Here is a 12838-nt window from a genome sequence, read left to right as displayed (position 1 = left end):
GGCTTGGAGAGTTTGGTATCATGAGCTGTTGAACATTGTCATCGGCCCTCCAATCAGACTACCCCTTCGGGAGGATCTTCTGTTGGAGCTGTAGGTCTCCACCTGAACCTGTAAACACTCTGCCTTCTTGTGTGGAAATTGAGTGCCGACAGTTAACAGCTTTGCACCTTCAGCAGAAGTCAGTGATGTCATCTTGGCAGCTAGATGACCCTCTGCCAAAACAGTATGCCACTGGGGCAAGTTTGTGGCATGATGTACAGACAAACAGGTTGACCCCCTTCCTGCACTCCTTTATCAGGTTCCTCTGTTTATTCTTCACCTTGTCCAGCATAGCCCTTCTCTGGGCAACTTAAAAGGTTATCTTTCTGTTATGTCTGTTTTTCTGCAGTTGTCTAACCAGCCATTCCTTTTCAAATCCCCTATTTAGATATGTGGTTCTTGAAAAGTTTGCAACATAAGTTTCCGCCTCCTTTTATCATGCGTCAGTGGGACCCTAATCTAGTTCTGAAGTTCCTGATGTGTGCTCCCTTTGAGCGCTGGCACAGCTGTCCTCTCGGGTTCCTTACCCTCACAACGGCCTTCCTGCTGGCAATAACATTTGCTCAGAGGGTCAGTGAGCTTAAGGCTCTGTTATCCAAGCCTTGATACCCAGACAAGTTGGTTCTGCGATCCAGAGCTTCCATTTTACTTAAAGAAGTAGTTACGTCCTTTCATGTAGGCCAGCCCATCGCCCTGCCTACTTTTTCCGCTTCGCCGCATCCCTCTAAAGAAGAGGAGCGATTCCACTATCTAGGCTCAAAAAGAGCGTTGTCGTTCTACCTTGACGGTACAAAAGAGTTCTGGGTGGATGACTAACTCTTCATGGGGTGTGTTGGAGAGAAGAAGAGAAAGGCTGTGCAGAAGTGGACCATCTCCCAGTGGATCATGCTCTGCATTACAATCTGCTACTCATTGGCCAAGAAATAACCCCCTAAGAGTTTGCGTGCTCAATCCACAAGAGCCAATGCTGCGACCACTAAATTAGCATGCAAAGTTACTCCAGTATTGGAACTTTGATAGATTCACATGCTTGAATCCTTCCCCATCGTCGAGATGGGAGTCCCCGGTGTAATACAGAAGCTATGCCCATTGCATATTAAGCATTAAATGCCTTAGGCCTCTAACTTTGAAACACATCACAGTCATTCTGTAAAAAAGGACCAAACTCAAAAGACAACCAATCAGATCACACCACAATGTGAGGAGCTGACTTCCCTCACGTCGTGTTTAGGAGTCTCCTCTGAGCTCTGCTGTTTTTCTTTCAGATATTCTTTCTGAGGAGATTTGGATTCTTTTTCTCTTCAGGAGCTCTTACAAAGTAGGTGCTTCAACCTGACAACCATGTCAGAAACACCTATAAAAGGGCTTTTTAGAGCCTGTGCTACCTTCATGCAGAAAAGGCTGCATGTGGATGACCAGCATAAGGACTGCATGTATTGTCTCTATCCTAACCATAAAACTAGAGACTGCAAGGTGTGTAGGACCTTTTCTACTAAAACCCTGAAAGACCGAGAGGGTCGCCTTCTAATTTGACTACAAAAACTAAAATCCAGGGACAATCCGGTTTCTGATGAGGACAGTGCCTCCTCTTCTGTGTCTGTCGTCAAGACACCTGTGAAGAGGCAGGCTGAAGTTATCTCAGGGGAACCACCTAAAAAGGCTTCAAAGAAATCATCTGAGGCATCCTCAAAAATATGTAGCCCATCAAGGAAGGGTGTTAAATGCTTCAGATTTGAGATCTAGAAAGAAAGCTGTCTCTGAGCCCCAGCGCCACCATTCAAGCTAAAGAATACTTTTTTTTTTTAAAACAGTCTCTGCACCGTAGTACGGACCATCATTGACGGTAGCACCATCGATGGCCCATGCCGTAACAACGACATCAACCATTGTCACAATGTCTGTCAGTGGCGACTACTGAATCTTCGTTGACAATCTGGTCATCCTCGTCAACGGCACGCCCCATCTCTTTGGCATTGCAGCAGTCTTTGTCAATGCGACTCACCTCTTCGGCGCTACTACCGTCGACAGAACACTTGGCGCTTCCACTGTCGACGATGACCTTACCGACGACGGCCTCACTAACGCCGTTTCAACCGTCGACGCTTCCACTGTCGATGACGGTTGATCCGTCGGCACTCTCCTTGAACATGCCTCTGTCGACGATCACTTTGACGACACCGCCACCATCTAAATCTCATCTCTCGTCAGCGACAAAGATAACAGCAAAATTACAGAGACCGTCTTCCTTAGCTCTGTTCTTGTCGATGGACCAGCCTGCTCAAAGGAAAGTCAAAAAATACCATTTGACTCCTTCAATAACATCTCCTAGTAAAGTCTTGAGACTTCTACCTTCGAATCTGTTGGATGAAAATGACTCAGAAGATGATTACCTTTATGGAGTGGGCAGCAATCCCTCTCAGTTACGAGTAAAATGTCAGGAGTATTCATATGATGATGACTCTTACTATGACCAACACTATTATGAGCAGCAACAGCCGGGGCTGGTAGGTCTCCCTCCCGGATTGGTTTCAGATTTACAAGCAATGTTGGCAGATTATAGGGAGCGTTTTCTGCCAAAGCCTTCATTGCCGCATCAGCCAACACTTCCTGCTATACCACCTACTCCTCAGCAGTTTCAACAACCACAACATGTAACTCCACCTAGGCCCCAACATTCTCCACAATCTACACTTGTGCAGGGGCAAGCCTCTTCTGATGAAGATGCTGAGGAAGGAGAGATTCATACAATGAATGACGAATGGGAGGATTATATTAATCCAGCACCTGCCTCTCCTGCAACACCTATGGTAGAGTCTCCTCCTGAGGACATCGGTGGCTTTTATAACATGCTAGAAACAGCAGCTACATGGTTCGATCTACCAGTGCCTGCGACTCAGCAGGATTGTTTCCTCTACGATTTCAAGGAGCCTCACAGAAAAACGGTCAGGGCTATCCTGATAATTGATGATGTTTGGAGCCAGGGCTTGAAGATAATGCAGAATCCTGCAACGGTTCCTGCAGTGCTGCCGAGGTTGGACAAAAAATATAAGTCCACTGATAATGTTCCTGCTTGCCTCACAGGCCACCCGAAACCGGACTCTGTCATTTCACAAGCTGCTCAATGTCGTTCGAGGAATCCTTCCACACCGTCGACCACACCGCCAGATAAAGAGGGGAGACGCCTAGATAACAGTGGGAATTGTTTTTCCTCAGTGTCTGCTATTGTGGGAAGGGCTTTAGGCTGCTTGCTGGGTCAGCTGTCTTGAAACTACAGGGTTGGCTCAAAGCCACTAATTTTCGCCCCTAAGTTCAGATGAAAATTTTCGATCTTCCCTTTGATGCTGAGGCGCTCTTTGGGAAGCACTTTTATGATGCATTTCAGACTATAAAGTCGGACACGGAGCCAGCCAGATCATTGGGCACTCTTCAGTTCAGGAAGGTGCCTTTTCGAGGAGCCAGGGGCAGAGGAAAACCTTCGTTTCGTAGAGGATACCAGCACTACAGATACCCCTCTTACTCTACCACATTCCAGGCTTCTAGACTACAATATGTACGGAGGCAGCTGCCCCCCACGGCGTACACCAGACCCTATCACAAGAGCAAGATGGGGCGACAATCTAAAGAAACTGCATGTAGGCAATGACTGCCTCCAACTGATTCTTCCCCACTCTTCTCCTACAGTCTTCCAAGGGATATTAAAACATCATCTCCAGCACTGGCGGCAAATAACCAAGGACAAATTGGTGCTGGATGTAATTCAATTTGGACACCTCTTGGAGTTCATTCAGATTCCCCTGTTAATGCCTCCATCACAGACTCGACAAAGACATCTTCGTCTGCTTAGCTTAGAAGTGGAAACCATGCTCAGCAAAGTGGCCATAGAGGTTGTTCCATATTCCAAGAGAGTACCTCTTCTTTCTCATTCGGAAAAAATCTTGTTTGTGGATGCCAATCTTAGACTTGTGTGAGCTGAACAAATACCTCAAAAAACAAATTTGAATGGTCACCCTACAAGAAGTCCTCCAACTTCTAAACAGAACAGGCTATATGGCGTCTTTGGAACTTTAAGATGCATACTTCCATATTCCCATTCATCCACTACACAGGAAGTTCCTGAGATTTGTTGTCAACAGCAAACACTTCCAATTCATGGTCCTCCGCTTTGGGCTACATTCAGCACCACAAATCTTCACCAAATGTTTGGCTCCAGTCACAGCCTACCTAAGAAGAAAGAAGCACCAGGTTTTTCCCCTATCTAGACGACTGGCTAGTGAAAGCTCCCAATATCCAGTCAGCGCGCAGGTCACTCAAGGTGACTGCGCCTTTTCAAGGACTTGGGCCTTGCTCTAAACAGGGAAAAATCGTTGCTCCAACCTTCGACTCGGTTAGCCTTCCTAGGGGCTGTATTGGACACACAACAGGCCAAAGCCTATCTAACGTTGGACAGGCAAAACAAGTTAATCTCCCTAGCGAAGCGATTCCAAAGAAAACATTTTCTTTCAGTTCGTCAGTACAAGTCCTTACTAGGGATGATGTTGTCATGCATAAGCCTCATACCTCACTGCCGACTTCACATGCGTCCAATTCAAGAAGAGCTAGACAAACAATGGAAGCAGGCACAAGGATCCTTTGAGGATACGGTCCTCATAACACCACTCATGATAGCTTCTCTTTGATTGATGGACAATTCCTGAAAACATCTCAAAAGGTCTGCACTTCTTACCACAGATTCCTCTAATTATTGTAATGACAGTCGCATCGCTGACCTGATGGGGTGCATGCCTGCAGGACCTTCGGGTTAGCAGCAAATGGCCCCCCTCTCACCACCTCTTTCACATCAACCTTCTCGAGCTGAGAGCAGTGTATTGTGCTTTGCAAGCCTTCCTTCTGATGAATCGAGGATCGACGGTGCTTGTCAGAACGGACAATACCACCACAATACACTATCTCAACAAGCAAGGAGGAAAGCGTTCCCTCCTGCTATCTCGAGAAGCGCAGACCATTTGGAAATGGTGTGTCCAGCACTCAGTGCACATAACAGTGGAGTATGTCCCGGGCCTGCAGAATACCATTGCGGATTCGTTGAGCAGGTTAGCAACCTCTCCTCACAAGTGGGAGTTAGACCAGAGGACACTGGATGGGATATTCGACCAGTGTGGAAAACCGGATCTGGATCTGTTCGCAACTTCCCAGATCGGCAAATGCCAATATTACGCAAGTAGGCATCCCCAACAGGGACCATGGGGGATGCATTTTCGATCGCATTGTCAGGGATTTATGCATACGCCTTTCCTCCGATCCCTCTCCTGACAGGCGTGATCAGGAAAATAAAGTCAGAACCCTCCCAGGTAATTCTGATAGCTCCAGCGTGGCCACGTCAACCTTGGGACATGGAGTTACTTCTACTGTCTTCATGTCCTCCCATCAGGATTAGGCCAATTCCGGAGCTGCTCACCATCAACCAGGGACAAGTAAGGCACCCGAATTCCAAGTCTCTGAGCTTATCCGCATGGCTCCTGAATTCAACAAATGTAGCCGCTTATACCTACCAAGTGATTGCAGGGCAGTACTAGCCAACACATGGGCAGCTAGCATGAATAAATCGTACCGCCTAAAGTGGAAGCGATTTTGTTTGTGGTGCGAAGCCAGGAATATACACCCACTCTCCTCCGCCCCGGAAACAGTGTTGTCGTACTTCTTACATCTACCATGTTCTGGGCTTGCCCATGCGTCCATCAGAGTCCATCTGGCAGCTATTTCTCGATATAGAAGAATACTAGGCAAACTGTCCTTGTGTTCTCTGAGGTTAATAAAGCAATTCTTGAAAGGTCTCTTCAGGTTCTTTCCTCCGGTGAAAGCCCCACCTCCAGCATGGCAACCTAACACCATCCTCGGCCAGCTCATGAAGGAGCCCTTTGAACCCATTCACAGGGCAGACATTAAGTACCTCACATGGAAGGTTGCGCTCCTTCTCGCTCTTACTTCGGCTCGAAGAGTCAGTGAAATTCAAGCTTTAACTATCCAAGAACCTTTTTTGCAATTCAAAAAGGATAGTGATTCTGCACAGCAATCCCAAATTCATTCCTAAAGTGCCTTCAGAATTTCATATCAATGAGCCAGTAGTGCTGAAGTCATTTTTCTTGAACCCCCAAACTACTGCAGAGACGACCCTGCATTCACTCGATCTTAAAGGGTGCATCAAATTTTATTTGGACAGAACGAAGTCATTTCAGAAAACTAACCAGCTGTTCATAGCCTTCAGTGACTCTAGGAAAGGGCACCTTGTGACGAAGCAGACTATTTCTCGATGGATTAAAGACAATCGTTTTCTGCCATCAGAAGGCAGTAGACCATTGCATATGAGTGTGCGAGCACATTCCACCAGAGCAATATCTACATCCTGTGCACTGTTCGCAGGTGTGTTGATACAGGACATTTGTCATGCTGCAACATGGAGGACAGTTCATACTTTTTATGCAGCACTACTTCCTGGACACCGAGTCGCTTCAAGATGCAGCTGTTGGACAAGCAGTCCTCAGAAATCTGTTCCAATGAAGGTGAGCTAAATTTTCTTCCCTCCATCCGCTTGTTTTGTATTATCTCTAATTTTCTATAAAAGTAATGCCTTTCTGCTTTCCAGGCAGTAGACCGCAGGAAAAGTTATGAGAATATTGTCACGCTCTTACACATATAGAATGCTGTGTTGCTGGTGAACATGTCGGAAATGTGTTATTCACTGCTTACTATTCTGATTCAAGCATGTGAATCTATGAAAGTTCCAATACTGGAGTAAGAAAAAAGTTACTTACCTGTAACTGTAGTTCTCCAGTATCGGACACTTTCATAGATTCACATGCGACCCACTCACCTTCATTCCATCAGTACTATCTGTATTGCAGCACTTGTGCTTGGAAAATCTGAGGGAAGTCAGCTCCTCACAGGAGGGTTCTAGAGGGGTGGTATGATCTGATTGGTTGTCTTATGAGTTTGGTCCTTTTTTACAAAATGACTGTGATGTGTTTCTAAGTTAGAGGCCTAATGCATTTAATGCTTATTATGCAATTGGGCATAGCTTCTGTATTACACTGTGGACTCCCATATCGACGACTGGGAAGGATTCAAGCATCTGAATCTATGAAAGTGTCTAATACTGGGGTACTACAATTACAGATAAGTAACTTATTTCTTCCTTTCCTGGACATCTACCAGGCAGCAACGTGAGCCCCACTGCACACATTCACCAACAACTACTGCCTGGACCGTCAGGTCTGCCGGGATAGACTCTTTGCCCACTTGGTCCTGCAGAGCTTTTTGGTGTGAAAATTGTTCGCAGACCCACCTCCAGGGATGTATTGCTTGGGTATCTATTCTAAGATAAGAAATCAGCAGCTTGCAGTTTCTAGCACATGAACAATTTAAATTACCTTTAGTAACCCCTTATCTGGTAGAGACTCTATCTAGCCACTGATTCCTTAGCAACCCACCCATCCTCCCTGCTCTTTCGAACGGATTTCTAGGTACAGGGCTTTCCCTTTACAGGGCCCTAATTTTCCACACCGGTGCTCAGTGTTATTCGTGGCACTGCGCTCCAGGCATGGAAAGTCACGAAAAGAAACTGAAGTCAGTACACTGGGGTGGTGCCTATATAGGTACTGCACACGTTACTCTCCGATGCCATGCAGAGCCGATCAATGCCAGATACTGGCGCACAGGGGTACTTATCACAAGAAATTTCCAGATCTAGTCTGACTGGGGATAATTCTAAAGGAAAGAGTCTCTACCAGATAAGGTATTACCGAAGGTAAATAACTTGTTTGTTATCTCAATTGAATTCTAATACTCTTCACTTGCACAGAATGTAAAGTGTTTTGTATTCGAAATGAAGAGCTTTGGTATAAAGGCGAAAGAGAAAGGATTTGATTGATGTGAAAGCCTGGCAGCACCTTTAGAAGAAAACCCACAGTGAGTTGTCATGACAGCCTTTCAACAAGAAAAATTGTATACTGTTCATTGCAGCTTAGTGTCTGAATCTCGCTAATCCTGGATTCATAAGCGATGGTTACAAAGAAAGCTGCTTTCAAGGATGCATGTTTTAGAGAAGCCCTATAAGTCTGTTCAAAAGAGAGCACATCATTCTAGAGATTAGGGGTCTCCTTGTTATTGTTCATCCACTGCCTTTTTTTTTTAAGTTGTTTGTTTGCTGGCTGTCACTGAAAGTTTGTTTCAAAACGTAGTTTTTTTTTAATGAAAGTAATCAAAGCACTTTTTATTTTAGGTGTACAGAATGCAAAACTGTCTTTCATAGTCCTTGCAAGGTCGGAGTACCATCATGCCCTCGGTGTGTGCGGAGAAGAAAGTACAAAGAATGGAAGAATGCCGCTGCCTTATAACACTTGCAGGGATACGCGTTTACAAAAGGACACGTTCAAGATGAAGCACATCCGACAGCCTGTAATAAATTTATAGAGATGGAAATGGTGGAACGTCACGCGCCATGTTTCAGCCCCGGATCGGACAGGCAAACCGTCGGAATTTGCATAACCGCCTTATTTGGCTAGATCAGCTTGAGTTCTGTCGCTGAGACGACAGTCCGCAGTGCTGCCCTTTCACGTCACCACAACGGTTGGGTGCAGTGGACAGATGCAGCTAGCTATCTCCACCCACATCTCCTGCCCGTTACTCCATACCCAAGCCATGTAGTCAATAGGGCATATTTACTACACTTAGCCCCGTGCTACCGTGATAGGTGCTAGTTAAGATATGAAACATCAGAGGACGAGGTAGAGGTGTCTGAGGGCTCGAGCCCCACTGTGCGGAATGAAGGCGTGCACACACTCGGCTGACGTTGTTCCCGGTTAGTACAGCCACTCCCAGCCGTGCAATCTTAGGATCACACGGTACACCTCGCGTTTACCGCGGCTTTACTGCCTGGAGACCGGCCTCGCAGGAAGCTTACATATGCTAAGCTCACTACGGTCTTGCACTTATGAAAAAGGGAGCACATGTGGTGTGCGCGCCATAGCCACACTGAAAAGGAAGGTGCAGATTGCCGGATCTTATACCTGCTGTTGAGAAATGTAATGTGGGCCAACATTTACTCGACTGGTAGGAAAAGTCAGACATGCCCACGAAATGTTTTCGTTGGTTAGAAGAAATGAGTGTGTACATACATCACTTTCCATTTATTGATCTTTCTCAGGAGACACAAGGTCTTCCATTTTCAGCATACGCCATGGCACATTCAGAACAGTTTTATTTTCTTACATGTAAATATAAGACCCGTTTTACAACTTTTACCCGTTGAAGGTTCTTGCACAGATCTAAATCTATTGCTAGATACTTAAGTGTCACCTACATTGCTGAGGAATGATGTTTATATTTTGTAATACTTTTTTGTTAAATGAATCACAGACCAGCCATTGTTTCGTGCACTAACATAACTTGTGAAGCCTGTTTGTGTGTGTTCAGACAGAATATTTGCATACGTCTGTTTTTTTTAATTAGGTTACAAAATGTGCTGCAGTGCCACAACCTTGTGCCTTGGTGAACCTCTTAAGCGACTCTCTTTGTGTACGTTCAAATGATGATGACGTGCTTAATGTGCCAAACTAGCTGCAGAAAAGACAGTTGAGGATGACTTTGATCTAGGCACTCGTTTTTTGAGTGTTGCAGTAATACCAGGAGCGTAGGCGGCATCCTCAGATGTGCGGCTGTAACGCCCCGCGCACAAATTCTTCCAGGTGTAACCAGGTGTAACCTGGAAGAACTGGCAAGAGGGAAAAAAGTCGGTAATGGAGAATGTGCATTACTTGGGCGCCGGAAAACTGAAGCTGCACGTTATTCCCCTTTCCAACCTCAAAACTCGGAACGGGGTGGAAATTTGCCCTGATTAATTTTTTACCACAAGGTAAATGTGCGGTCCTCGATTTTAGGGTCTTAAAGGGGATGAGGAGAGGAGCTACTGGTACTTAATATAAAAAAGCGTACAAGGTAAAGGAACATTTAGCTGGAAGTTATATGGTGACTGCAAGGTGTAGCAGGAACTCGTGTGCGTGCGCTCGTTTGTGTGTGTGTTTCTTGGCGCATCCACACTCATCTGTGTGATGATGACGGCAATAAAACGAAGGTGCTTAAACCAGTCTGTTCAACCAATTTTGCTGCTCCTCCCCAATGTGAAGACGAGTCCAGATTTGATATTTGTAATCACTAGCCAACCCATGCATTCAGCTGTACTGGACAACGAGGTGCGCTTAGAAGCTATTGCATGTTAGCGGACTGTGTACGCCCGTTTCTGAAGGTGCGTTCACGCGCTAAAGACATCTCACGTTGTAGCCTATGTGGATCATGGGTTATTTATTCAGATCGTACGTCTGGATACTTCAGACCATACAGCTTCAGGCAGCTTTATACACACATTTACTGGTCTGTCTCTCTCGCACACACACACCCCCTGTGTATGTGCATACGCACATGCACGTGTATATAATGTATACATCCATAGTGTAAATGGAGTGAATAGTTCTCCCCAATGAAGGGCAAATATTTTTAAATATTCCAGCAGAAAGTATGGACTTGGCATTGTCTCAGCTGGTGGGATGTTTTTGTTCTTGTTTTCAGTGATGGTGTAATAGTGGGATGTGCCCCTCTGTGAGCGTAAACGAAATCGAATATGCCACTGTGAAACGAGACATAAGAAAAATCGGTATGACAATAACAAGGTGATTCTGTAAAATCGAGAATCGGCCTCTTCGATCATACTCCGAATACTGCATGCGCCTTCATTTCACCAAAGTAATGTTTCCTTCAAAGGGTTTTGCTGACCTCTAGTGGTTTTCTAAGGAGCAAACGCCAGGGTCCAAAATTAACCCTTGTTTGTTAGTCAAAGTTTGTTGACTAATAAAAAGTACATAAACTGCAAGCTTCCTTTCTTGACACATCACACTACCCACATGGGTGTAAGTAAAAGGACACGGCAACACCAGATTTAAGAGACATTTTAAACAACTATTTTATCGTATAAGAAAAATAAAAATATATTCCAGTAAAATAGAGAAAGCATTAATTTGCTATTTACATGTAAATATATAGGCTGAAAAACTATTTATTTGTATAACTCATTTGAATGTAGCGCTAAAATAAGGCCTCATTATGTTTCTTTGGTGTACACAGAAACCTAGATAAAACTGCACAAAATCCAAAATGCTAACATTTTATATAAAAACGTATGTGGCCTGGTATATGTAGGGACCCCCGCCCTAAATATTTAACTGTGTGGTTATTTTCTCTAGTGTCTTGTCTAGACACTGAGCTAATCGTTAATGAAAACCCATTCAAAGTAATTTGTAATACCGGTTTACAGGTGCGTTCTTGTTTCCTGCTAATTCGTATGACTACAAATATCAGTAGGTTTGTGTTTTTTATTCTGTACAACTGTACTTTGTATCATGGAAACTGGGCTAGATTGCCTGGTTAAAATGTAAAAAAAAAAAAAAAAAACGATTTTACTAATTTATTTGAAAATAATCCACATTAATTCCATGCATTGCCTTTGTATAGTTAGTGCAGGTGTAGTGCTTAGATGCCGGGAGTGTAGTGTATGGCCCAGTTAGACTGGTGAACTGCACCTGTTTGAAAAGCCCTGCGCCCTCCTGCGGTGACTTTGCGTAGCTGCCATGCACTGAAATGGAAAATCAAAACTACTCTCTTCAGACCTAAAAGATTCAATTGGTACTTCCTGCATTGACATTTCATATGTGATATGATTGAGCGCCCCTACAAAGGACTCGTATGGTTGCAAATATTTTATTTTAACATATTTTAATAAATTCTGTTACAATAAAGCCAGAAAATGTACCTGTTGCATTCTTTATTTGAAAAGGTGCCTTCAGTGTTATGCTGGCTGAAAATTTCCTTCTACAGGACAGACGGGCATAAAGGGGCATTTTCCGATGTTCCTTTAGCCCAGCCCGTTGCTGCTTTTTAATACCACACCATGTTGTTGTACAATGAACAGTAACTCATATTCATGGCATGAAGTTCTCAGCAGTGGGCACTGTTTCAGCCAGTGCTTTAAATTGTGCAGGCACCGTCTGAAACTGAGTACCCGCACTTCTTTAATTTAAAGGGGACAGTACCTGCACTTCTCAGCACTGTTGCAATACATTACAATGGATGTGTACCGCAGTTGCAGCTCGCTGACCTCTAAAGGGCCAAGTGGCGCGCGGGGGAGGGAACATTAAATAGAAAAACAAAAACCTCACCTCCTCCATTGCCACCGCACCGCTCATCTTTCCCTCGTTGTTGCTGCATGCACAGGCTCCCAGCCTGCTCTGCGGTCAGTCCTGACTCTGCTTTTTTTTGTTAGGATTGGCAGGGAGCTCCCAGGCAGACTGGGAGCCTGTGCAGGCTCTCTCCAGCCTGGCAACACCGTGCCGGGCTGGAGAGAGCACAATCAATGCACATGTGTGTTTAGACGTCTGGCCAAACATGCACTCTGAGGGGAGTGCTGTGTGTACTCCCCTCAAGTGCTCATCACCCCCTATGCCCCACCCCTTTTCAAGCAAACTGTAATAAACACAGTTTATTATCCTTCGCTCTAATGGAGGAGCTGCTGCTGGAGTACCGGCGCTTCTCAGGAGCAAACAGGTACTCTAAATAGAGAGTACCTGCACTTCTGTATTTCCATTCAAATGCTGGTTTCAGCCCCTCCCAATATGTCAACATCTGTAACACCAGTTTCAGGGGTGCACCTCAGTGTTAAATGTAAAATATCCGTTCCTTAACCTGCTCAAGCATTGCA

The 12838-nt window shown here is 45.0% G+C and overlaps 1 protein-coding gene across 2 annotated transcripts in view; it reads left to right on the top strand.

Moving 5' to 3' along the window:
- PLEKHM1 (pleckstrin homology and RUN domain containing M1) overlaps positions 1-11892 on the top strand; it is a 190232-nt gene extending 178340 nt beyond the window's left edge. For both annotated transcript variants that reach the window (XM_069238079.1, XM_069238078.1), the window contains one exon: positions 8315-11892. In XM_069238079.1, coding sequence (XP_069094180.1) covers positions 8315-8429 — 115 coding nt within the window. In that variant the 3' untranslated portion in view covers positions 8430-11892. The remainder of the gene's footprint in view (positions 1-8314) is intronic.
- Positions 11893-12838: the final 946 nt, after the last annotated feature.

The sequence above is a fragment of the Pleurodeles waltl genome, chromosome 6 (genome assembly GCF_031143425.1).
Source record: "Pleurodeles waltl isolate 20211129_DDA chromosome 6, aPleWal1.hap1.20221129, whole genome shotgun sequence".
Classification (NCBI taxonomy): Eukaryota; Metazoa; Chordata; class Amphibia; order Caudata; family Salamandridae; genus Pleurodeles; species Pleurodeles waltl.
The sequence above is the reverse complement of the archived record's forward strand: the minus strand, read 5'-3'. Positions and strand labels throughout refer to the sequence as shown.